This window comes from Melozone crissalis, unplaced genomic scaffold (assembly GCF_028551555.1).
Source record: "Melozone crissalis strain CALT ecotype California unplaced genomic scaffold, PUWL_Pcris_2 ptg000036l_1, whole genome shotgun sequence".
NCBI classification, from domain to species: Eukaryota; Metazoa; Chordata; class Aves; order Passeriformes; family Passerellidae; genus Melozone; species Melozone crissalis.
The window spans coordinates 3,749,370-3,776,057 of record NW_026535814.1 but is presented as its reverse complement, the minus strand read 5'-3'; the positions used below and the strand labels follow the sequence as shown (position 1 = coordinate 3,776,057).

The window sequence follows — 26,688 nt, the reverse complement described above, 5'->3', positions numbered from 1 at the left end:
TGGACAATCATCTGAGGTATTTGAACAAATACTTCCCATGAGTCTTCTGATGGGAAGCATCTTGGTTATTATGTTTTCTTTTTTGGCATCTAGTTGCATTTCAAAACCTGATTACTGCTTTCAGCTAAAAGATTCAGATAATTAGAGACCAGTGTGTCTATGTGAAGAAAATTTTTGTATTAAAATGTATTATACTTTGAGTCACATAAACTTATACCATAATGCTAATTATACAATACTGTATCTCATCAGAGAAGTCAGTTTTAAATTGATACAGGTGAAGCAGAGTGTTATATTCTTGAGCTTACTTTGAGGACAAGCCAACAGAGTGGAAAATGGTTGCAGATGACATTCTTCTGTGGAATTTATTTTCCTTGAACATATTTCCCGTTGTCAAATGGTAACCTTTTTTGTATTGCTGTTAGTGTCTTTGGATATAAATTTGTCCTCCTTGAAATTCTGATTTATATTACATTGTTAGGAACAGCCATTTGGTCAATCTTTGAAATGTAAAATGATCTTGAAACATCCTGTGAGATCTACTAAATTGAAATTATTTGTATAATCTTTTTCTTAACTCAGTTAGCTGATGACATGTGATTGTCATTTCTTGAGGGTTTTTTTTCCCTCAAAACTGCTGGATTTTTTAAACACAATTACAGTTGTTGGTTTGTTAATCCTGTGAGTCAGTCTATGCTGAACAAGAAGCTTATCTGAAACCCTTGGCAGCTTCAGTGAAAATTAAAAAGCATGCTTTACTACAGAGATTGTCAAGAGTGAAAATAATATTTGTCCAGTTGGACAGCTTGCTTTTGTAGTCACTAAATGAAAGTTGAGATTCTGTCTCTTCCTTGAAAGCTTCTGTGTCAAGAAGGTAATTTGGACTGTTTGTGGTTTGACAGGGATTATTAAAATCAGATGAAGTGAAGGGAAGAAAGTGTGAGAAAGCAAAATTGACAGTGACACACTATTATTTGCAGCTTGGATCATGATGACTACATTGATATGATAGATTCTAAATGTTAGTTTCACTGTGGAGTTATATTAACCAGCTAATACAGTAAAATGCAGTTAGAGATTATTTTTCTGTCTTAACAGACCACCATCCAACATTTATTTTCACTAGGATGTTTGGGAGGGGAAGTGTAGCAGAAAAGAATTAAGAATTGGTGGAATGGGCCATGGGCCATGAAATTTCTTTTTGCATTGACTTGAAATTGGTGGGAATTTTTTTGCATTAATAGTTTTGCTTAAAGTGAGTTCAAGTCTTAGATTGCTATTTCACATCAATTTTTCATCACTTGCATCTTGTATGCTATTTTTAAATAGTGATATTTTCTGCCACTTTGAGATAAATAATTTAGAAACTTAAATTATTGCAATATTCATATAGTTGAATTTTTAATTGCTGAAGATACATTAACTACCAACTGTATGCATCTTTTGGTGTCTAGTGGATATACAATGTATTATTTAATCTTAATCCTTTCTTAATCTCTTAGTTGTATAGGTAAACTTTCATTTCTTGAATAGACTAGTTAGTGCAAAAGTAAGACATCTGATTAGTTAAGTTTGAAGAGTGCTGTCATTTCTATTTGGTTTCCTTTTCTATTTTCCGGTATGGGAACTTTGTGAAAAATTGCATTTTGGGAGTTTTTAGCTGTAGAGTCTTACAGTGTTATAGGAAAACAGGGAATTCAAAAAAAAATAGGTGACACATGAAAGCCTTTGCTCTTATTTAGCATAGCCATACCTTCGTATCTTTCAAACAATGTCATGCAACATTTGAACAGTTAAGCCATGCTAGCATGTCATCTTCACCTATCTTACAGTAGAGAGCAGCATATTAGCATCCAGAGTGATTCATCTAGCAGAACAGAAGGGATCAGGGAGCAGAATGACTGACTGAGGGAAAAGAGGTTGCACAGAGTTGTTTGCAAACTTGCAAAATAAGGACTGTAATGAGAAGAGATGGTGAAAACACAGTTGAGACACTGCTAAAGATGCTCAGGTAACTCAGAACCCAATGTAAAAGGAAAGCCCACTGATGTGGGCTGTATGAGGAAATGTGAAACACAGATAGCCACATTAAAATTTTAAAAAAATATATGTAAAGACAATCTTACATGGAAGTAAATGTCATCTATATATTTATATTTACTCCTGTATCCATGTCATCACAGAGTAACCCATCTATATGATATAGGAAAGCCAGTTGATGTAATCTTTTTGAACTTCAATAAGGTTTTTGATACTGCCTCTCAGAGTATCCTTTTGGACAGAATGTTTGGCTTGTAGCTGAATAACCATATTATGCAATGGGTGAGCAGTTGGCTCATGAGTCAGGCACAAAGGGTTATGGTGAATGGGGTGACATCAGGCTAGTGTTCAGTCAAAAGTGGGCTTCCATGGGGCTCCATCCTCAGTTCTCTTCAACTTACTCATTAACACTTCGATGCAGAACTTGAAAGTAAGTCTAGAGATTATGCTACATTGGGAAGCGCTGTTGTCTCCCTTGAGGGCAGAGATGCCCTGCAGAGAGACCTCAACAGGTTAGAGAGATGGTCAGTCACCAATTGTGTGAAGTTTAACAAGGTCAGGTGCTGGATTCTGCACCTGTGATGGGGCAACCCTGGATGTGTGCATAGACTAGGGAGTGAGAGGCTGGAGAGCAGTGCTGTGTAAAGAGACTGGGGTCCTGGTCAATGGGAAGTTCGAGTCAGTAGTGTGCCTTGACGGGCAGAGGGGCAAACCAGGCCCAGCATCACCAGGTGGTCAAGAGAGGTGATTGTCCTGCTCTGCTGTGCACTCGATTGGGCCGCACCCTGAGTATTGTGTGCTCTTTTGGGCACCACATTATAAGAAAGACATTAACCTATTCAAGAGTGTCCAAAGGAGATGGTAAAGGGTTTGGAAGGAAAGTCTTATGAGGAAGTAGCTGAGGTCACTTGGTTCATTCACCCTACAGAAGAGGAGATTGAGGGGACCCCTCACTGCAATTTTAAACATCCTCATGAGGAGAAGCCGAGGACCAGGTGCTGATCTCTGTGGTGACCACTGACAAGACTCAAGGAAATGAGTTGCATGAAGCTCAGTCAGGAAATGTTTAGTTTACACATGAGGAAAAGGTTTTTCAGTCAAAGGATGGTTGGGCACTAGAACAGGCTGCTCAGAGAAACGATTACTGCACCAAGTCTGTCTGAGCTCATGAAGTGTTCCAAGAGTGCTCTCAGGCACATTGGTGACTCTTGGAGTGTCTTTTTCTGAGGGCCAGGAGTTCGACTGATGAATCTGGTGGGTCTTTTGCAATTCAAGAGATTCTATAATTCAGTGGTATTCTTTAGATGCTTTGTGTACACAATTAGTTCCAAGCACAGAAATTAAAAAAAAAAAAATCACAAATTACAGTACTCTAAAATAGAAGAACATTTAAAATTCAGTTCAGACTTAGACTTAGTTAAACTTACTCTAGGTTAGTTGGGGTTGTGGGAGAGCTGTATTTCCTGAATACACAGGTTTTACCATGTATTTAGCCCAATTCCCATAATTTTGAGAATATCCCTGTTCTGTTGAAATCCATCTCTGTTTCCTTGTTGTCTAGTATTCATCAAAGGGGAGATTAATTGAATCAAACTACATTTCCTACTATTTGCCATCTGTGGAATTAATCTGAAGAGTAAGAAGAGGAAAATAATAAACTCAAAACCTAGCATTTCAGTGTTTGCAGTGTTTTAAGTACAAAAAGTAAGATAATTGTTTAGAGCTTCAGAATATGGCAGATCAGAGGGATTACACCTGGCAACAGTGAGTGTTGATTATCTTGTATAATTCCAGAATTAATTTCAGATTGCTTGTTCGTGTTATCATGTAATGGTTGTAGTGAGTTTTTTTCTTAATGTAAACAACAGAAATGCATTTCACAATTTATAAAATATAGTATTTTTACTGCATTTACTGCAGGTGTAGTGCACATCTTAACAATTTGGCATAATTTAGTCTGTGAAAATGTAATTTAACATTTCATTTCTTAGTGAGATGTGTAATTCAACTCATATCCCTTTCCTTGTATAATTCAATTTTAGAGCAGAGCCTTCAGTCGTGGCAAAGGCGTGTCTTTATAATTTTTTTAAAGAAACAATGTAGCACCAGTATTTGTGATTAGCAGAAGTTTTCTTTCCATTCTCCCATCAAAGTCTAATTCATATAAATGTAAGGGAAAGTGATTGGAATCTTTCCCTAAGGACATCTCCTAAGAAATGAGGGATACCAAAGGGTTTTGGGCCTCTATGGAGGCCATGTCACTCAAAACTAGTCCACAGGGTGATTAAACAGTTCTTGTTAATTTCTAAGGGATAATCTCCTCTTTACATTTCTGTCAATGTTTTGTGTAAGGTGATGACTTGTTTTGGTAGTATGTAAAGGCTTTTGTTCCCAGAACCACTGCAGCTAGAAAGTAATGCTGAATTTTGGTGAAGTAACACATTAACCTTCTGCCTGTTGTTGAAAGCTTGTTGGAACAGTAAAATTATGTATTAAAAAAAAAAAGCAGGAGCATTACACTAAATAAGCTTTTTCAGTAGTTTTAAAACATCTTAACAGGATGTCAAAGTGAAATAAATTTCTACATTTCAGAAGGCACATAAATGAACTTGAAATTAAATGAAAAAGTACATGAGAAGCAACAGGATTTTGTATTTTTCTCTACTAAATGTTTTCTCTAGTAGTTGTTAGTGTTCTACAATTATTTTTGTACCACAGAGGACCTTTATGTTATTTTTATCTATGACTCCTTAATCTGTCAGAAGGTTTATGCAAAAATACTGAGTAGTTTTTGAACTGAGATTTTTTTTTAGATGTTGAGTAGCTCTTAAAACCAATATCCAGAGAAATCTGTTATCTGTTACTAAATTATGTTCAGCTGCAGCAGCATGAATAACATCAGATTCACTAGGTATGTCTTTTTAACAAGTTAAACAAGAAAGAATTATTTTCTGACAGCTATTCTGGTATCCGTTGTAATGATGCAAGCGTGAGGACTTGCATAATAAAAAAGGAATGGCAGCCTGAAACTATGTGTGATGTGGTATTAAGAAATACAGTTACTTCAGGCAAGGGTATAAGCACATCATTTGAGGTGACGTGCAGCAGTTGTCGCAGCAGGTTGTGTGAGCAGGGCATGTTGGAGGGCATGGGCACTCCCCAGCTCCTCAGGTGAGCTCTGCTGGTGATTTTTGCCCACCCAAGTAGAACAGGCCCAACGGCGGATTCTGTATGGTTCAAAGCTGTTGCTGGAAGGAGCGGGGTGGCCCAGAGAGCTCCCTCAGAAACATACAGCTGTCCAGATCTCCATCTGCAGAGAGTGTTAAAGCCCGGCATTAGTACCAGAGGGCAGCAGGGACACAACATCTGCATGTACTATGGCCAGGTGAATGATCCTTTATTGGATAGGTAGGGGGAAGCTTTGTCACCAGGGATGATGGAAAGACTGAGGTACTTAATGCATTCTTTGCATCAGTGTTTAACATAAAGACCTGTTATCCTCAGGACAACCAGTCCCCTGCACTGATATACAGGGACAGGGAGCAGAACAGACCCCCTGCAGTGCAGGAGGAAGTAGTGACATGCTGTGGTACTGAGACATTCACAAGTCTGTGGGGATGGATGGGATTCACCAAAGGGTACTGAGAGATCTGCCAGGAGAGCTTGCCAAGCCACTCTTCATCATTTATCATGACTTCTGGTTAACTGGGGAGGTCCCAGACAACTGGAGGTTGGCCAACATGACTACAGAAAGAGTTGGAAGGAGGATTCAGGGAACTACAGGCCTGTGAACCCAACCTCAATACCAGAGAGGGTTATGGAACAGATTATATTGTGTGCAGTCACATCCCACATACAGGACTAACAAGGGATCAGGTCCAGCCAGCATGGGTTTAGAAATGGCAAGTCCTTCTTGACCAGCTTCATCTCCTTTAATGACCAGGTGACCTGGCTAGTAGATAAGGAAAAGGCTGTGGATATTGTGTACCTGCACTTCAGTGAAGCTTTTGATACTGTCTCCCACAGCATTCTTTTGGAGAAGCTGGCAGCCCATGGCTTGGGCAAGTGCACGCTTCACTGGGTTAAGAACTGGAAGGTTGGGTTGGGCCCAGAGTGTGTATTGTACTATGTTGAACACATTCCAAGTGTTCCATGGGGTTGGTGGTTGGAGACAAGGATAACACAGACACCTCAGAAGTCCATGTGACAAACAGTGTATTTTATTGTTGAGAGCCTTCTTAGGCTCTAGGGCCTCAAGGAGATAGGGAATTCAAAACTCTTGGTTCTAGACAGGTCCTATCCTCACACAGGCCAGCTCCTGACCAGTGAGATATCTGCAGTCCAGGATGGAATAAAATTGGTGAAACTCCCTGTCTCAACTCAGGGCCCAATTTATGAAACTGGGCTGGAATTCTTATTTATCAGTACAAGTCAGCTTTGTACAGTAACAAGTGTGGGGGTGAATGGTGCTGCAGTTGGTGGTCAGTCACTCCTGGGAATCCCCAAGGCTCAGTATGGGTTCCAGCCCTGCTTAATGTCTTTATTGCTGGTGTGGATGAGGGGATTGAGTGTACCCTCAGTAAGCTGCAGACAGCACTCAGCTGGGCAGGAGTGTTGATCTGCTGGAGCACGAGCAGCCTCTGCAGAGTGATCCGGACAGGCCGGGCCGAGGGGCCCAGGCCGGCGCTGTGAGGTTCAACAAGGCCCGGGCTGGTTCCTGCGCTTGGATCACATCAACCCCGTGCAACGCTACAGGCTGGGGACAGAGTGGCTGGAGAGTGGCCCAGGAGGAAAGGACCTGGGGATGCTGACTGACAGCTGGCTGTACGTGAGCCAGAGTGTGCCCAGGTGGCCAAGAAGGCCAATGGCATCCTGGTCTTTATCAGAAATGGTGTGGCCAGCAGGACCAGGGCAGTGATTGTCCCCCTGTGCAGTGGTGATTCCCTAGCTCAAGTTCTGCGTTCAGTTCTGGGCCCTCCACTTCAAGAAGGACATGGAGGTGTGGGAATGTGTGCCCAAGAAGGGCAACAGAGCTGGTGAAGGGTGTAGAGAGCAGGGCCATATGAGGAGCAGCTGAGGGAGCTGGGGTTGTTTAGCCTGGAGAAAAGGAGGCTCAGGGAGACCTTTTCACTCTCTAAACTGCCTGAAAGGAGGCTGTAGCGAGATGGGGTTGGTCTCTTCTTGCAGTCAGTTAGTGACAGGATGAGAGCAAATGGCCTCAAGCTGTGTCAGGGAAGGTTAATTTTGGACATTAGAAAGGATTTCTTTACTAAAAGGGTTGTTAAATACTGGAATGAGAGTAAGTACCTTCAAGATGTGTCAGGGGAGTTTCAGTTTGGACATCAAGGAAGAATTTTTTTTTCAGAAAGGGTTGTTAAGTATTGGAATGAGCTGCTCAGGAAAGTGGTAGAGTAACCATCTCTGAAAATGTTCAAGAAAGAACTGAATGTGGCACTTGGTGGCTTAGTTGCTGTGGCAGTGTTCAGTAAAAGGTTGGACTTGCTTGTCCTGGAGCTCTTTTCCAACCTTAATGTTTTCTGATTCTTTGATAAGTAAGGTAAGTTTTAGTAATGTTTGTCAAGAGCTGTCTTTTCTACATCTGTGTTCTTCAGAGTATTCAGTTTTAGAATATGTCTTATTGCAGTGCTCTCCAAAACTGAAATAGGCACATAGGTTGAAAAGCTATTGACTGCAAACTGCTCTGTGATCTAGGAAACAAAGATAAGTTACATATGGAATTGTGTTGTCTTCCCTTTTTGAGCAATCATTCCAGTTGTGCTTGATTGAGTATAAGAGTATATTATCATCTATCAAAAATCTTGAGATAAAGTCATTCAGCAGCTATTGCAAGGTGGAAATAATAGCTATTTGTTCTAGTCATCTGTTTGAAATTATCCGACAGGAACATGAACATCACACAGATATGTTTATAGAAGAATTTCTAAAAACTCAATCAGTGCTGCAGAAATTTATTTCTTTGTATCTTTAATTTGCCTAGTTTAAGAAAGTGTAACTGTGTAAGTTTAAAAAAGTGTGTGCTTGTAAACTATTAGTAAGTTTAGTCTATGTAATTGTCTTTCTAAAAGCTGTGTATTCATTATTTAAAGTTGTAGTTTATGTAATTAGTCTAATTTTTTCTTCATTCTTACTTCTTCCCTAATAAATGCTGTACCCATATAATGTCTGAATGAATTTTTGGTATTTGGAAGTCCGGCACAGGAACATCCAGCTTAATTTCTCATGATGAGCTAGTTATAAAAATTACTTTCTCTTATACCATAGCAATCATAGTCTGGCATTTTATCTGAAGACTATCTCTCAGTGCCTGACTTTTATCTTTTGTGAAAAAAGTGGAAATTGAAAAAGTTGATAGAGAACAAAATTGGAATATTTAAACTAATTTGATGTGCCAAGTATTAGATAAAACATTCCCAATATCATCAACACTGGATTCAGTACATTTGACGGTGACAAAGTATGGCCTTTATACTATGATTTAAATGTAGGTTTAAAAAATTTTGTTAATTAAAATGGGGAAAAATTAAGGCAACATGAACAAGTAAGAAGGACAATTTTGACCAGGAGAAGGTTAATTTTTTGCAGTAGCTGTGAAGTAGCACAGCCAAGGCCCCAAGGCTATGTATACCACCTCATGTCAATGCCAGGAGTAGGGAAGCAGACTCTCTATTTTCCAGGGAAAAGGGGTTCCTTCTGGTTGGGAAAACATGGCTGAAGTTGGATTAGGCTCACATGGCTCAGCAGTGAGCATTTTGCATGTAAATCACCCTCACTTTTGTACACTTTTAAAATTCGTATTATTGCTCTTACTACCTGTTTTCTTATCTCATTGTTCTTCCCATTAAATTGTTCTCCTCTCAGCTCATGATCCTTGCTTTCTGTTCCTCCAGTTCTCAACTCATCACACTGCTGTGGGCAGGGGGGAATGAAAAAATGGAAGAAGCAACTGTGAGCAGTAGTGTGGTTTTGGAGAATCTCAGTGGGGGCTTTGACTTGGGGAGTACCATTCCTAAACCATGTCACCTTCCCATCTTCTTCCCTTTCTCACATTTCCCATCTTGCATACTTGTTAATTACAAATATCTAAGTTAAGGAGTAAACAATGTTTTTTAGTAACAAACTCTCCAAGTAAAAGTGAAAAAATATTTTTCTGATTTGGTAATAAAAAACTTTCTATTAATTAGTAATACTAAAAAACAGAGCAAATCTAAGAATTTTTTATGTTACTTTTAAGATCTTACTTGTATGCCAAGAATGAGTATGTCAATTCACAATTCTTAGAATTGTAATATGATTATTCATTTAAACCTTGTGAAAAATTAGAAACAATCTTTGTCACAGGATGCCATTTTAATTTTTAGATGTTCTCCAACTTAGTACAGGAATTTCTGTAAGAAAGAACACATAGGCCTTCACTAGTTCATACTTTTTGCTTGTGTTATTTGTCATGTGTCTTTCAAGCTCAGTGATGATTGGGCAGAAGTCTTTGAGTCAACACTTCTTACCAAGCAGGCCAGGTTTGTTTTTTAGCTGTCAGCTGAAGGAGGTAGAATTCCTGTGGGTAAGACTTGGAGGGCAGTAATGAAAGGGAATATCACTTGTTTATGAAATGAGAGGGCATAATGGGAGTTATGCCCTCCTATTTCTCATACTTTATCTATTAATATTTAGGCCACTGCAGCTGGCATTGCCTCAGTTCCTCTCAGTTATCTAAAACAATGATGCTGTTCTCAAGCCATGAGTTTCATGTCTCTTGTGGTTTTGGCATTTCACTTACTATTTTCAAGAAGAATCCATGCATATCTTCATATAATTTTCATTACTTTTTTCTTCATTGTTTTTTTCTGTCTTCTGCATCATGTTTCTGCATGATTTCTTGTGCAACATAAAGCAGCAATGTCCAAGTAGATGCTTTGAGAAGTTCTTCAGAAACAAAGACAGGGAAGGTGGATGTGGTTCTGAGATTCACTGTAGAAGTGACTTTCTGACTAGTATATTGTGTGCCAAGTCACTTGGCTTCTTATTCTGAGTGAGGCTTCAAAGTGCCTAACAAAGCCATATCTCTGTGTTTAATAATAATCTGAGTCCTGAAATCCTTCCTGGGACTCTGCTCTTGCAGGATTCTTGTTGTTTCTGTCAGCAGACATTCTGAGTGGGAAGTTACAGGGGTGGCTTCTGTGAGAAGCTGCTCGAAGCTTCCTTAGTGTCTGGCAGAGCCAATTCCTGGTGGCACTGAAGATGAATGTGCCACTGGCCAAGGCTGGGTGAGTTAGAAATGGTAGCAATGCCTCAGTGGTAACATACCTAAGAAAAAAAACACCCAAGACGTTGTTATTGCAACTAGAGTGCAGTGAGAGCATGTGAGAGGAACAACTCTGTAGACACCAAGGTCATTGGAGAAGGAGGGGGAGAAGTGCTCCAGGCATTGAAGCTGAGATTCTTCTGCAACCTGTGGTGAAGAGCATGGTAAAGCAGCTGTGCCTCTGCAGCCCATGGAGGGATGCAGAGATCCACCTGCAGCTCATGGAGGAGCCCCATACAGGAGTGGGTGGATGTCTGAGAGGAAGTTGTGACCCCATGGGAGATACATGGAGAGAAGGCCTTGCTCCCAGGCTGGAGCAGCCTGTTCTTGAAGGACTGCACCTGTGGAAGACAGATCCATGCTGCAGCAGTCTGGGGAGGATGGCTGTCTGTGGCATGGACTCATGTTGCAGCAGTTCACAGAGAGCTGTTGTTTATGAGATGGACTCACATCAGAGAAGTTCATGGAGAACTGTCTCCTGTGTGAGGGACCTCACTGTGCAGCAGGGGAACAACTCCTCTCCCTGAGCAGCAGAAGAAATAACGCCTAATAAACTGATCACAACCCCCACTCCGTGTCTCCTTGCACCACTGGGATAGGTAGAGCTGGGAAAGAGGGAGGGATGGAGGGAAGGTATTTTTAAGGGTTTATTTTACTTCTCATTATCCTGCTCTGGTTTTGTTAATAATAGACTTAATTCTTAAGGCTCTTAATTAGAGCCTTTTTTGCCCCTGATGGTATTTGAAGAGCAATCTTTCCCAATCTTTATCTGAACCCATAAACCCTTCATTAGATTTTCTCTCTGCTGTCCAGCTGCTGAAAGGAGGGAGTGAGTGGCTTTGGCCATGGGTTGGTCGATGATCTTTAAGGGTTAAGAGTTATCTTATCTTTAAATCTTAAGAGTTATCTTTAATAACTCTTCCAACCTAGTAATTTTGTGAATTCTATGGTAGGTGTGTGGCATCCAGCCATCATCAACCCATGACAAGTATAAATGGTCCCAAAGTGTCCTAGAGTCTCCTTCTATTTGCCTTTTCTGATTTTGCCTGTCAGAGGTATTTTTTATTTAAAAAATTTCATATGTGATTAATCTGCCAAACACTAAGTGTGTTTTGTGAATTCAGATGTCCCAGGACAATCCATTTATTTCCTGCATTGGGACAATAGGGAGCCTAATATGTCCTTATTTTTGATAAGATGTTTTCCAAGTTGTTATGTAGATGACTGCAGACCCTAACTAGTAGGTGCCTTTACCATAAGTGACATTGTGCTCCTTTCTGACTGATGCTCCTTTCATCCAGTTCTCTTTTGTAAAAAATTATTTGGAGACTGGCCTTCTTTCCCTGCTTTCCAAGACCTCCAGATAGCACAAATCAAAGTTAAGGATTGTCTGCATAGATGGTACTGACTGTTATCACTGGAAGCTGAAATCAAGACACAGCTGTATGTCCTATTGTGATCCCTCCAGGAGGACTGATACTATTTGTTCATCTTCATGGACTTTGTGAACTTCATCTTGCCTCTGACATTGATGGCTCAGTGGTGATCACTTGCCATGTTGTCCAGCATCACAGTATGATTGCATCTTTAATTAGGAATACCTAGTGTTTTAAGACATTGTCTCTTGTATTGGATTACAAAATCTGGCTAAATTTAGCAGAGTCTGTTGCAGGGATTTTCTTTTCCATTTATGCAACTATTTTCTCAAAACCTTTAACAATTTAGTTTTGAGTTTTTTACCCCTTTGTAAAACTTGCTTGCATTGGGAAGAGGGTGTGCCTGAGGCAGTTTGGAGAAGAAATCCAGGCAATAGTAGTGTAAGCCTCATTTTCTTTGGAAAGTTGATTGAGAAGCAGGAATATAGAAGAATTCAAGTACAAGAATAGAAGTTAAGAAGGCAATTAAATAATTAAATAGAAAGAGTTTGGTATAAAAAACAGCAGGAAACTTTTTAAATTTATCTTCATTTCACAATTTTGCTGTGAAGAAGAGGCTGTCAACACTGAGGAGAAAGGTGTTATTGTAGGTAGTATGTCACTTATGCCATGATGAAAAGCTTTTTTTCTGAAAGGAAGTGATACAGATGCCTTTAAGATTATTTAGTCAATTTTGCTATCCTCGTACAGTTTCTATGTAATCAAATATTCACAGTGAAAAAACTTTTCCTTTTCTAGGCTTCATCATGAATTTGCTGGTGCACTTTGAGTGAGAGCAGTGAAGGTTTCTTATGAGTTCAGTCCTTAAGAGAAGTCTGATTTGATCTGTTGCATGCTTTGAAGGTTTGGGTAGAGGCTGACTAGGAAGCTGCTCCTGGTTGTGGCGTAGGGGGTAAGCAAGCAAGCAAGCAATTCAAACAAGAACTTGCCTTGCAAGCTTGAAAATACCTGACACATTTTAGGTTTTGTGTACTCCAGTGTGTATGTACACCTTATGTCCTGGTTACAGACAGGACAGGGGTAATTTTTGCAGTAGCCAAGTGGTTATTCTCTACCACCTCGCATCATTGCCATGGGCAGGGAAAGGGAGTCTCTTCCAGTTGAGGGTAGTGTGGAGGTGATTCATGTTTGGCAGATTGCTATGTGATGAACTTTTTTGTGTGTGAATCATTTCTTGTACACCCCATTATTTATATTGTTGCCATTACTGTTAGTTTCTAACTTCATTGCTATTTCCAGTATATTGTTCTTACCTCAACCCAAAATCTTCACTTTACCTCAACCCTTAATCTTTTGTGCTTCCAGTACTCCTCCCCATCTCATGGCAGGGGGAGGGGTAAGTGAGTGACTAATGCTTGGTTTAAAGTGGTTCAGTGGGAGCACTAAATTAGGGAACACCATTCGTAAATCACTACAGCCTTATTTGGTGTCCAGCACAGGGTCAAAGGGTTCAGATAACAGTACATCTGACCAGAGTGGGTTTGAAATAAATTTGGTCTAAGCATTTGTTTTATTAGGTACAGAATCACTGCTTATGCTGTGATCTGTTCATGTGGGGATGGCACCTAACCTTGTATATCTTTCAGTGGACACTGTGTGTCCACCACAGTGTTCTTTTTTCAGAGCAGAGAAGGAGATCAGGATGGCTTGGTTGCAATAGTGTATGATATCAGTTACATGGTGACATCAAGGGCAAGGAAGTAATTTGGAATGTGTGCTCAGTGTTCTGCTCCTACCCTGGCCTTGGGTGCAACCTCTGGGAATTCTTTAGTTATACCTACCCTGTGAGGGGAACAGAGAAGGATGATTTTCCCCACCTTTTTAGCCCCTTTTACTCCTTCATACCTGTTACAACAGCTTTTGAGAATTTTGATTCCCTTTGGATGTTAAGGACAGCATATTCATGCTGCTATGCCTGCCACGTCTCTTCAGCATGGTTTTCACCATGTTTAGTCAAGAAAGAGATTTTTAAGAAGGCCATCTACGCCAAGGGTGTTTAGTCATAAGTGGTATGGAATTTGGGAGAAGATGGATCAGCATTTGGAGCTCTGTTCTGTTCCAATGGCTTTGAAGTTCACTTCTGAACAACTGCAGGACCCTGATGAAGAGGCAGAATATTTGAAAGAAAAATGCTGTGGCAGTCCCAGAGAGGCAAGCAGTTAAGCACTGTGCTGGGCTTTGGTTCCTATTTATTGACTACTGCTTGACAGTAGACACCTCAGGGGTAAGAGGAAGAAATCACACCAGCCACTGTGGCCACTCAAGCTGCAGCTGAGCTGCAGGAACAGCCCATGCCGATAGAACAGGAGGAAAAGGCAGGTCCAGAGATAATCACTGATCCCTGTCCCTGGGTGAGCTGCAGGGTGTGCAAGAAGATTTGAGCTGCCAGTCTCACCAGGCTGCTCCAATGCTGCCATATCATGGCCCATGATATGAAACTAGGTGGTAATGAGGCTGAGGAGCTGGGATCCCTGTCCCAGGATCTGGCACTGACGAGGGCATTGGGAAGAGGGCAGAAGCTCTCAGCCCTTGGAGGTGACTCCTGTCAAGCGTGAGAGAAAGGTTCTCTCTCAGGGATGATCTAGTAGTGCACCCAGGCAGGTGGGGCACCATGGAGAAAGGTATCCAGAACCTGGGAGAATGAGTGTTCTGGAGGTAGTCTCTAGGGATTCAAATAAGGTGCAGTCCCCTGTAGACCTGGATGAGGTCCAGAGTGCACAATCCACGTGGCAGAAGTTTGTACGGAGCACATGATCATCGTACACCAACTCTCTGGCATCCATGTCCGTGACAGGAGGAGGAACAAAGTGCTTTAGGTGATTACCTAGCTACAGCCATGTGATGGTCATCTTTTTTCCTCCCTACTGACCTGCACCTTGTCTGTGGAAAGACTGTCCACGACTGCGGACAGACTCAAAAGACTTCATCAGATTAGAGAGGAAATGTCCCATGCCCCTCCAGTGTGGACCAGAGTCTAAACTATTGGGAGCAAGTACCCTCCTGCTCAAGAGAGAGGGTACAAACCACAAGGTAATCTGTGGCTTTTGCTGTGTGACCCCAGAGGGGATGTAAGGAAGTAGGATGAAAAATCCACCTCTGTGCTGGCAGCACAGGTACGTGAGTTGGGAGGAAGAACAAATATCAGAGGAAGCTCTTCAAGGATAAATGCAGCTCCAGTTTCCAGTGGGTGAGTCCTCAGACAGAATAGAAGGGTTGATGTTCCATCCAATCCTGAAAGGATGTCCAGTTCATATTTACAAGAAATATCAATGAATACCATGACCAGAACTAGAGAGGCCCTGACTAGCCAGGTGGGGGAAAGGGACAGTCAAATCTATTGGACTGTGTGGATCCAATGGCTTGGTACATCAGACCCACAAGAACTTAAGTCTTTAGTTGACACAGATGTTCAGTGTACCCTGATGCCATCAAGATATATAGGGGCAGAATCTGTCTGTTTCTGAGGTGATGGGGAGCTGGACAGCTGGCTGTACTGGAAGCTGACTGGGAACAAATGGCAAACACACCCCACTGTGACTGGCCCAGAGGCCCTGTGCATCCTGGGCATAGATTACCTCAGGAAGAGGATATTTCAAGGACTCAAAAGGCCATCATTGGACTTTTGGGATAGCTGGGTTTGCATGACCTGCTTTTGGAAGCAGGGGCTGTAGGGCGTGGATTTTGTGAGAAGCTGCTGGAAGGTTCCTCAGCATCTGGCAGAGCTGATCTTTGGCAGATCCAAATATGAATGTGCTGCTGGCTAAGGCTGGGCCAGGTAGAAATGGTGGTAATGCCTCAGTGATAACATATTGAAGATGAAGAAGAAGAGGAAGAACAAGAAGGAAGAGGAGAAGAAGAAAAGAAAGGAAAGTATTGCACAGTTTTTATTATCATCAGAGAAGAGTGGAATGAGAATATGTGAGAGGAGCAGCTCTGCAGACACCAAGATCAGTGGAGAAGGAGAGAGGAGATACTCCAGGAGCCTGAGCTGAGCAGCTTGTGCGATGGAGCCCATGGTGAACATGATGGTGAAGCAGGTGCGCCCCTACAGCCCTTGGAGATCCATGGGGGTGCAGAGATCCATCTGCAGCCCATGCAGTAGACTCACACCAGAGCAGGTGGATCCCCTAAAGAGGTGTTACCCTGGGGAAGGCCTGTGCTGGAGCAGGATATCTGATCTGCAGACCTGTGAAGAGATGAGCCCATGCTGGAGCAGGTTTCCTGGAAGGACTTGTGACCCCATGGGGCGCTCATTTTGGGGCAACCTGTCTTTGAAGGACTGAGCCCAGTGCAAGAGTGACCCACATTGCAGCAGTCTGGGGAGGACTGCTGCCCATGGGATAGACTCACCTCTGAGAAGTTTGTGGAGAACCGTCTCCTGTGGGAGGGACTGCCTGTGGAAGTAATAGAAGGACTTCTCTCCCTGAGCTGATGGAGAAACAATCTGTAATGAGCTGACCATAACCCCCATTCCTTGTCTCCCTGTAAGCCACAGCTGGGATGGAGGTAGGGGTGCAGAAAAGGTGTTCTTTAAGATCTTATTCTGCTTCTCAGTATCCTGCTCTGATTTTGTTAGTAATAAATTCAATAATATCTCTAATTTGAGCCTGTTTTGCCTATGGTAGTGTTTGGTGAATGATCTCCCCTGGTCCTTGACTCATGAACCCTTTGTTATGTTTTCTGTCCCCTGTCCAGCTGCAAAGGGGAGTGATAGAGAGGCTTTGGTGGGTGCCTGGCATCCAGCCAGTGTCAATCAATGAGACTGCTGTGCAGACAGAGGGCCTGGCCTTAAGTAGCCTTGCCTGGTCTTTCAGAGGACCCTTCTGCTGTAGGACTGCTGAAGGTTGAAGAATAACAGGTAATGGTCACCACCACAACAGTGCAGTGTTGGCAATATCACACCAACCAGGACTTGATGACCTCCATCCATGAGATGATTCATGGATCACAGCACCAAGGAGCAGTCAGTGAGACTCTCACCCTTTAGAGCCCTCTATGGCCAGTGCATAGCTCCAGTAGAGAGTGGAGACTGACAGAATTATGGTCTGAAGAAAGTCACGCCACCACTGAGCGTTGCTGTGCTGTATATACTGGAACTTCAGTATGAACTGGAGTCCAAGGCAGCAAAGTGCTGCCATCATTAATACTGCTTAATGTGTTTTTCTCCATTCCTTTAGCAGCAGACTGCCTGCAACAATTTGCTTTCACCTGGAGGGTATTTAGTATGCCTGCAAATTGCCCCAGGGCTGGAAACACAGCACCACTATTTGCCTTGGACTTATCCAGACTGCGGTGGCATAGAGTGTAGATATTGCTGAATGAGAGAAATGGCCAGTGCTCTACCTCTACACTGACTTGTGTAGTGGTGGAGCACTGTGGATGGCAGCAAATGCCCTGTGGGGATGGTTAAACCAATGGGAAAAGACCAATTGGCAGCACAGAACTAAATCTGGGCTGCTGAACTGTGGCAAGATCTCACTGCCCAGGTAGAGGAGTTGGCTGTAAAAGCACATCATGCAGATGCACATGCACCCAGGAGCTGGGCTGCTGGAAAACATCACAACAATGAACAGGTGGATTGGGCTGTCGAGATTAAAGTGTCTCAGGTGGACCTGGACTGCCAGCATAAGAGTGAATTATTTCCAGTCAGTGGGCTCAGTACACCTCAGGTTATCAGGGAAGAGATGCAGCATAAAGAGGTGCGCACAACTCAGTTATGCACTTAATGATGGACATCTTCTCTGTGTTATTCAGAAGTGAAATGTACACTGCATTTAAGCAAGCAGGTAGGTAAAGTCTCTGTGGTGTGGTGGACAATGGTCGAAATATAAATATGGAGTGATTTGGCAAATTAATTACATCCCTCTCCCACAGCCTGGGAGACAGGCCCTGAGTGATGACAGAGGTCTAAAGCGCCACTGGATGGCTGGAGATGTATCCTGTGCCTCACCCCACTGCCTGGAACACCGGCTTGGGCCTCAAAAAGCAAGTCCTGTGACCACATGGCACTCCAGAAAAAATGGAGTTGTAAAATAGGACTTATTTCAAAAATAGCCTCATAGACCTCATATCCAGAGATCACGGTATTGAGTGGGTATCATGTTCCCTGTCATGCACCAGCCTCTGGGAAAACTGAGTAATACAATGGACTGTTAAAAGCACATTGAAAGCAATGGGTGGTTGGACCTTCATACATTGAGGTCTGCACTTAGCAAAGCTCACTTGGTCAGTTAACACTAGAGGGAGGCTCCATGAATCGACCTGGCCCTACCCAATCAAATCTCATACCAAAGAGGGGAATAAAGTTCCTGTGATGCACATTAGGAATATGTTAGAGGCGGCAGTTTGGATTAGTCCAGGTTTAAGCTAAGACAAACCTGTCTGTGGGACTGTTTTTGCTCAATGACCTGGGTGTACTTGATATCCAATGCAGTTGGATGGGGAAACATGATGTGTACCTGAAAGGAATTTGATTTTTAGGGGAGAGCAGTCTGTAATATTTTGTTGTATAATATTAGTAGGTGAATGCTGTAACTAGCATGGATAGTGAGTACGGACTGCTCCAGATACAGTGGTCATGAGCTCGTGATGCAGCTTGCAACCACCTGACAGCACAGCAGCCCTCCTGCCCTGGAAGGCATCTAGGACAGAGAACCCTCAGTCATGGGCTCAGTGAGCTCAACAGATATGTTGGAGGAATTACTACTGATGATAGCTGTGTGTATATGTGCTATGTGTGTATTGGTGGAAGGTGTAGGATTTGAGTATAAATTATAGGGTGCGTAATAAGGGGTGGATAATGTCCTGGTTTTTTCCCAGGGCAGTGTTATTTTTAGCAGCAGCCAGGATGGGTCATGGCTAGCACCTGGAGGTTATTCTTTACCATCTCACATTATCACTGAGGGTGAGGGGAGGGCATTCCTTCTGGCTGTGGGGAATGTGGCAGACATTTGCTCAGGGCAATAGGGTAGTGGGCTTTTCCATGTATGAATCAATCTCCTTTCTTGTACAACTTTTGTGTATTTCAGGTAACATTGTTCCTGAAATACATTGTTACATTTCTGATCTTATTGCTGTTTCCAGTAAATTGTCCTTTTCTCAACCTGTAAGCTTTACCTTTTACAATTCTCCTCTCCCTCCTGCCTCAGGAAGTGGGGGAGGAGAAAGGGGGAGTGTGCAAACCAGTGCATGCTTTGGAGTGTTTTCAGTAATGATTCCTAAATCATAACAACATGGTAAAAATAGTTAGCTTGTAATTATTTTACTTATGAAGTGTCTTTTTCTTTAAGGGGGGGCAAACAGATGCTTAGCAGTGCTGTTGAAGGTGAAAAACATAGCTGAGTAAGAATATGAGCCTGCATTGTGCTGTAGAATCTGAGTGGCGCATTGTACATTTGGCAGTGTCATTTCAAGCTTTACAAGCTGAGCAATGGCAGCAGAAAAAAGTAATAATTTCATTAAAAAAAGATGAAAAAGAAAAAAAAAGGGTAATTTCTTGGCTAATAAAATGTTTCACATGATCCTGTGTAGTACTACTACAGTAGCAGTAATAATAGTATTTGGGAAAAAATCCAAAATCCATTACATTTATACTATGAAACAAACTTTTAAGAATGCGACTATAAACTTGGGCCAATTTAAGAGGTATCTCTGTGGAGAGCTTCTGTATTTCATTTTTATAAAATGGACATCTTTCATGCTCTCAGCTTTAAATTGAGTAGTAATGAAAGAAAATAGAGTGTGTGGGAATGAAGGAGCTGAAATGCAGCCTACCTTTTAAAAGCTGTGGTCACGGACTATTTTTGTAATTCTTTTTAAATATAATAGTTTCATTGGAAGGCTATTTCCTGTTAAAATTCCAGCAAATCTGTCTGATCTACTGAACGACAAGACCTTAAAGGTCTTGAAATTTCTGTCTTTTAAATACCATTGTCCTTAAAGTGAATTGTGTTACAATGGAAGATTTTTCCAATAAACAAGAAAAGAAAAGTCTTTTAGAAGTAGCTAGTAGGTATTTGTAAGGTTTTTAGTTGAAAATAGTGTACTTTTGGTGCTTTACCAGTGTGCTTAAAGATAAGTTCTTTCAGAACAGTCCTTATAAATCTGTGCAGTTCTAGACACTAATGATCTGCAAGATAGGAATGCCATAGCAGATGCTTTTCAGAACATGGTTCTGTGAGGGATTTGGGGGGGGAGGTTTATAAAGTATTACCTCTTCTTTCTGAGTTTGTAAGTGCCACAAAATGACAAAACTCAAATATCATACCTAAATAGCAGTACTTATTGCCACAGTTAGATAGACAGTTCTGCAGAGGATGCACCATTAGTCTCATAATATATGTCTTATGTTCTTGTTCTTCAGGAAGAAAACAATGCCATTCAGTTTTTCTGGGAAAATTACTGGTCTTAGATATTTTCTCATTCCTCTATGCAAAATTTACCCAGTAGTTATAACCCTCATCTGGAGCAGGAGAAAATAAATTAGGTACTATAGTCTGTTTTGAAATGATTCTATTTATTTTGCAGTTTCTTGGCTAAGAAGATTAAAAGAAAATATTGAGTAGGTATTTCCAAATAGGCTTCTAAGAATCTGTTTTCTATGCATTGATGATTACTTTACTGTACTGATTGGTAATTATTGTTTTAATTTAAAATTATTTTAAAGCATCCATCATTCATAAAGTATAATAATTTGACAATGAGATTGATGTAGTCTTAAATGGTGACAGTGTCAAAGTAATTTTGTGCTGTGTTTGTATGTGACATTGGCAGAAGAGTTGATGAGTAAATTAATTTTTGTAAGGCCTTAAACCATATAAAAAGAAGACAACATTGCACCAGATTTATCCTTTCTAAAAAAAAAAACCCCAAACTTATGAAATAAAATAGGAGCTCAAAAAAAAAAAAAAAAAACCCAAACAAAAAAAAAATAGTTGCACTTGTAAATAGACATGCTTCTGTGTTGTCACACTTATGGTTTTAGTAACCATATAGACTAAAAAGGAGGTAGGGAAAGCCACTAGATTTAGAGGTAGGATTCTTAATGCTTGCGGGCTTCTTCTGTAAGGGTGGCTTGTTTATAAATGTCGAACCTTGGATCATACACTGCAGGATTGCAGCTGCAGGATAACCAGCTGAGAGCTAAAGATGATATAGGACTGTTTGTCCCAAGAGCTACTCAGAAAATGGCCATTTCTTCTTTACTGAAGGTTATGAAATCACATTATCCTTTATTCCTTTCTTCTGACATAACTACTCAGGAGTTTCCTTGTAAGTCCAGATGGCATGTTCCTCTTTTGAAGTCACTGCCTTTACAGTAGTGTCACACCAATAGTGTTTGATTAAGTTTATGTAAATGAGAATTCTTTCCTGTCTTTGAACATTTTTGCCAGTCCCAAGTAGTAACAAATCTTAAAAAGCAGTGCTGGTTCCTTTCTATTCGCAGCATTTCACTTTCTGTGGCTCAAAGAATTGGGGAGAGACAATAGGGAGAACTCACAGATTTTAGTTACAAATTCTGGCATGTACATATGCTTACAATGCAGGCCTAAGCTATATAGTTTGAAAAAATACAGATGTTAAAAATAGTAGCATATGCTATTTGTCAGAAATGTGCATTTTCACAGTCCTTTTTGACAATATTATGATTTAAGGGTTGATATAGCTGCCCTAGATCGCAGCACTGCATTCTGATATTACAGCTTTAGGTGGAAGATATAGCTTTCTGTTTCATCCATAGTAAGGACTGTGTTTCTTTAGTTATATTTTATTACCATTCTTTTATTTGGTGACTCTTATGGCAGAATTTGGAAGAAAGCTGTGTTCAAAAGGGTTACAAATGAGTATTTAATTATAGATACTTAGAATCCATCTTCAAAAAATATAAAGGCAAATGTTTTAAGCGTGTGGTGGATAATAATTTACAAATATAAAATTAACATTGAAGTAAAAGTTTATGACAACAGCAAATGTGGAAAGTCTGCAGGGGGAGCATTGCAAGATTATTTTTGTAAACTTGTTTCAAAGTTATTTGTGGCATTCATAATATTTAGTAAATAAAACCATAATGAAGACTGGTGGTTCTCTTTTGTTGAGGAGTTTTTTTTGTATGCATTAAATGTCTTTTTTACTGGAACAATATGATATTCTTTTTGTAAATGTTTTGTAGGCTTCAGCAAAGTGGGCGAAATAGGTGAAAGGCAGTTTGGAAAATTTAGATAGGGATCTTCGATACATATGAGCAGAAACAAAAATGAATCATGTTCTTTTATAGAGAGAATTTTAAATTTTCCTTTTCTTTTACAAGTCTATTTTAAACAGTAAACAATTTTAAAGGATTTTTGCCACAGAAAATTGGGTAAAAAGCTTTTACCATGTCAGAGTAGAGCTGAAGAAATTGCAGTTTTTAAATGGATTTCTTTTGTACACTCTATTTGGTTTTCAAAATAATTTTAAATATTCAGACTATTTAAATATACAGAACAATAGGAATTTCACATTGAATTGTAGTATCTCAGGCCACTGCCATTGCTCTTGCTGCCTGCTGTGCAATTGCAGATGACATCTTCTGTGCTGTAAAGCGGCTGGAAGCAGTTACACAACTAAAGCTAGATAAAGGAAATCATTGTTAAGGTCTCATTGAAAGCATAAGCTGAGTGATGAAAAATCTTGTCAATTCTCTCATTCCCTTTTAGTTTTGCAAGGATGTTAGGGCAATAAAGAGATATCTCCTGTAAGAGAAGAAGCAGTAACAGAAAAAAGCTTCAAAGATTTGGCTAATTCTCTATATTTCAGTGCTGCAGTTTGACATATCCCTTTTTCCAAATTATGGGTACATTGAGATGTGCATAAGCAACAGATGTGCTCAAAAAATTCTGTTCAAGATTTAGCTAAATGCCACTTTTACAAACCCTATGTCTGAGAACAAAGGCATATTATAGTAAATATAAATAGTACAAATTGATCTTACAAATTCCATGGAATTTCAGATGTATGTTTGTACTGGAAGGCTTTTACAATTATGTTTAACTTAACTGTTTAATCAGAATGAAGAAATACCCAATTGCAACTACATATAATTTTTATAGGAGATTTCTTCCATTTAATTGACACTGAAAAAGAAAACACACAAAAAGTGCTTTTCAATGGTAAACCCTGTGAGTTTTAAAAGCAAGAATTATCTGTGGTATTAACTTGATTGTTGTGTAGTATTTTTTTAAATAGGCCTAAAGATTTTTGGTAAAAAGTTTCATAATTTACACTTGTTAGAAGTGGAAATTATTACATTGATGTTAAATTTCATTGATACCGTGGCTTAAAATAAGACACCTGAAAAATATTTCTTTCTAAGCTAAACTGTACATTTGTTAAGTTTCTTGAGTAGCTACTGAAAACATTGATTGCTACATCATTTTAATGTTGATGAACAGTCCTCTACTATGTTTTGAAAAGAACTAAGTCTTTTAAGATAGGGACTTAGAGAGTTGCACCTGAAACAGGTTCTCTAAGACCATTTGTCCTAAAACATACAATAGTTCATCATATTAGAAAATTGAAATATGGTAGAATGATATTTTTATGCAGTTTAATAACAAAGCATAAATTAATCTCCTTTACAGAAAAAAGAGGGTTATTAATGTCTAAAATACTTTGACAGAATTCAGATTTGCCAAACTGAGTTCTTCTCCCATTTCTCTTTTAAGAAAGAGATGGATTTCTTTCTTAAAAAACCAAACATTGAGGGTTTTGCCTTTAGAGGAGAGCTGTGTCACACTGGTTCTTTGAGAGCATCAACAACTGTCTGCTCTTTGGATTAACAGGAGAGGCGGGGAAAATCCCAAATGACAGGGGATGGCCCTTGCTAGCTGACACCCATCCTGCTGCCCCCAGGGGACACAGGGAGGGCAGGCAGCTGGCTGATAGTGGAGTTCTGTTTAGAGTCAGATCATCAGTTAGAGTCTTATGGTACACTGAAGGCCCTGGCTCTGGTTATGCTAAAGAACAGTAAAATTTCACCTCAATTGTGCTAATTTATGTCTTGATGCTTTATTTTTTCCTTTTGAAACATTTTTGGGTTTAGATTTTCAGCAGAAGAAATTAGTATTAGCCATCTAAAACAGTATTTAAAAACTGAATAATCAAATGTTGCTTTTCTTCCGTAAACCAAGACTGAAAGGAATAATTGCTTTGTTTTGACAAGTGAACCAAAGAAGTATGACATAGAAGTCTTACAGGAATGCATGCATGAAAACTAGGCTGTCATGTTTACAAGGTGATTTTTTTTCATTTGATGAATTTTTCAAACAGTTACTAGTCTGTAAACTATACTGATATTTTTTCCCAAGGAGCTTCTTTTGACTGTAAAGAGTTAGGATTAAATATAAATACATAATTTTGATTCTGCAGCTATTTTATGAAGACTCATTCCAAAATGTTAGTATTTTTGCTATATATATATGTATGTATATAAAATACAGTTCATTTTACACGAATCATTGATTGTTCTACAAGACAGTTGAATAAAAGATGGGTTTGAGTTATAGATATTGAATGGAGTTAAAATTATATTCTGTGTAAACCCTTTATAAGAGAAAAGGGTGTGTGTGATCCAAGTCTATTGTAAGTAGTATCATAATTGAGGAAAGAGCTGTATTTTCAGTATGCCTTTTATCTCAGTTCTGTAAAGCGCTGTTTAATAGATTCTATTTAACTACTACTTTTAATTAGTGTCTTTAATTGTAGTAACGTCTGTTAAGTTTTAGATTAAAAGACTGACATTTCCTTAATGCTTTAAGAGATGTATTTGATTTACATCCAGCAAGTGATTGAGTTTCAGCTACATCCCAAAATGCTGCAAGTGTTTGAATTGTTATTTGCAAAGGGGTATTCTGTAACTTCTGAGAATTTAAGAAAACACTTTATCCATTAAATATTTCATATTGGTGTGCTGTTAATTGAGATGTGCAAGATATTATGCTTTAGAGAACTTCCATGGTTTTTTTAAATGTTGCTTTGGAAGAGCAAAACCAGACATGTGCATTTATGCTACTCTTAAGTCTACACCTATGACCAAAACCAATCATCTTGACCTTGCATATTAAATATCTGATGTTCTTTTTAAACATGTGTTTTGCCGACAGTTCACTTAGAAAAATTCAATTTGTTTTTCTAGTAGTGCCTCTAGATAACAACCAACACTGTGGCTGCTTTATAAAAGAATATTGCTTGCAGGAAAAATAAAGTATTTGTTATATTTCGTTGTCCAAACTGTGTGCATATGAATATTATGTTTGTTTCTCATGTTGTTGCTGCAATATGGATAGTATTAAACGTGACATACTAAATAGTAGACATGAAATATACTGATTATTAAGAAGGTTCCAGTTTTTATATAATATTTTTCCTTAATTGCTAGTAAGTCATCACTGATGGTAAAATCAATATCATTATTTTCCCACAAGAAGGTGCAGAAAAAAATAGAAAACAGGAAAAAAAACCTGCTAATGCTTTGTTTCTGATATAAAGATACAAAGGTAGTGTATTAGTTTGAATAGGCTGGTGGATTTGACCTGTGAGTCAAATGCTATGTGAGTCAAAACGAGTACAAAGCAAGATGAAACTTGGTTCAGTCTGGATTTTTATGTTTGCCTGTATTTGCAATGATGTGCTGAATTTCCAGAAGACAGTCACTCCTTGGACAGAAATTATAAGTATACAGAAAATAAGTTTACCCTGTAAAATGTTTGCTTTTAGTTTCCATTTATAATTATATATATATATAATTATTATTATATTATAAGAGATTTTTTCCTAAGTCTTAAAAAAAGGTTACTGCTGTGATTAAGGTAAAAGAACTGATTTCTTTAAACTAAAGAAATGCAAGATACTATGAAACTTATATCAATACTTGCATTCCCGGTTTCCCTCTGTACCAGTCTATGCAGAAGCATAATAATCTAATATTTATATTATTATATAATCTAATCTCCAAAGAACAAGATGTTGTGTATTTTGGTACTTCTAGTCTGCATATTTCCATTATTTAACCATTTTTCTGTATTTGTTTTACAGATTCTAAAAATGGAATGGGGAGGAGAGTATTCTTTTGATTCTTCCAATTTAGACTGTTTGTTAGATGTCCTCCCTGGAGAATTGGAATTTAGACAAATCCTTAGTGATCTTGATGAAAAAATAAAGAAGAACTCTTCCAGGTAAAGAGTATTTTATTTGAATCCAAAATACTAGTGAAAGTCATTTGTGAAGAAATGTGGCTTAACTCACCTTTCTTTTCTAGTGGCAGGTTAAAATTCCGATAAATATTTCAGCAGTAATTTTATTTTAACCACTCGAGCACTTAAGAGATTTTTAATGCTGTATAATTACTGTGCTATAGTCTTTCTCTCTATGGTATTTTTAACAATTGTATCATCTTAACCTTAGGTTCTGTTGCAGTAGGTATGATAGTGAAGGAAGAAAATGTGAATTCTCATGACAGTTGTATTTTCTATTATTATGAGATAGGATTTCCTACTAATGAGATACATTTTTATTGACTAAAAGAACTACAGAATTTGACAAAAGGCAAAGTTTAAACATTGTGGCTTAACTCTTTCGTGCCTTTGTAATACTTTCATCAGTGAAAGATGCTCTTAAGCAAATTAAGTTTTCGTCCATTTAAAAAAATAAGTATACAGTCAGAGATATAACAAATGGTAGGATTTTATACTAAATTTTGAAAATGCTCACCTTTGTGAGCATCTTCAAGTATAAACAGTGCTTCTTAAAGTATGATTTCAAAGAGCATCCATCATGACATCTCTTTTAAGATTGTATCATTTTAATGTAGCCCACGTTTGTCAGAGGTCTTTACTCCCAAACAGCTTCTGAAAGGAT

General features: G+C 39.4%; 1 protein-coding gene across 3 annotated transcripts in view; it reads left to right on the top strand.

The window, feature by feature from the left end:
- The window catches only part of KIAA0825 (KIAA0825 ortholog), a 233,203-nt gene that overhangs the window by 11,294 nt on the left and 195,221 nt on the right, over window positions 1-26,688 (top strand). For all 3 annotated transcript variants that reach the window (XM_054283549.1, XM_054283548.1, XM_054283547.1), the window contains exon 2: window positions 25,867-26,006. In XM_054283549.1, the coding sequence (XP_054139524.1) occupies window positions 25,876-26,006 (131 nt within the window). In that variant the 5' untranslated portion in view covers window positions 25,867-25,875. The remainder of the gene's footprint in view (window positions 1-25,866; window positions 26,007-26,688) is intronic.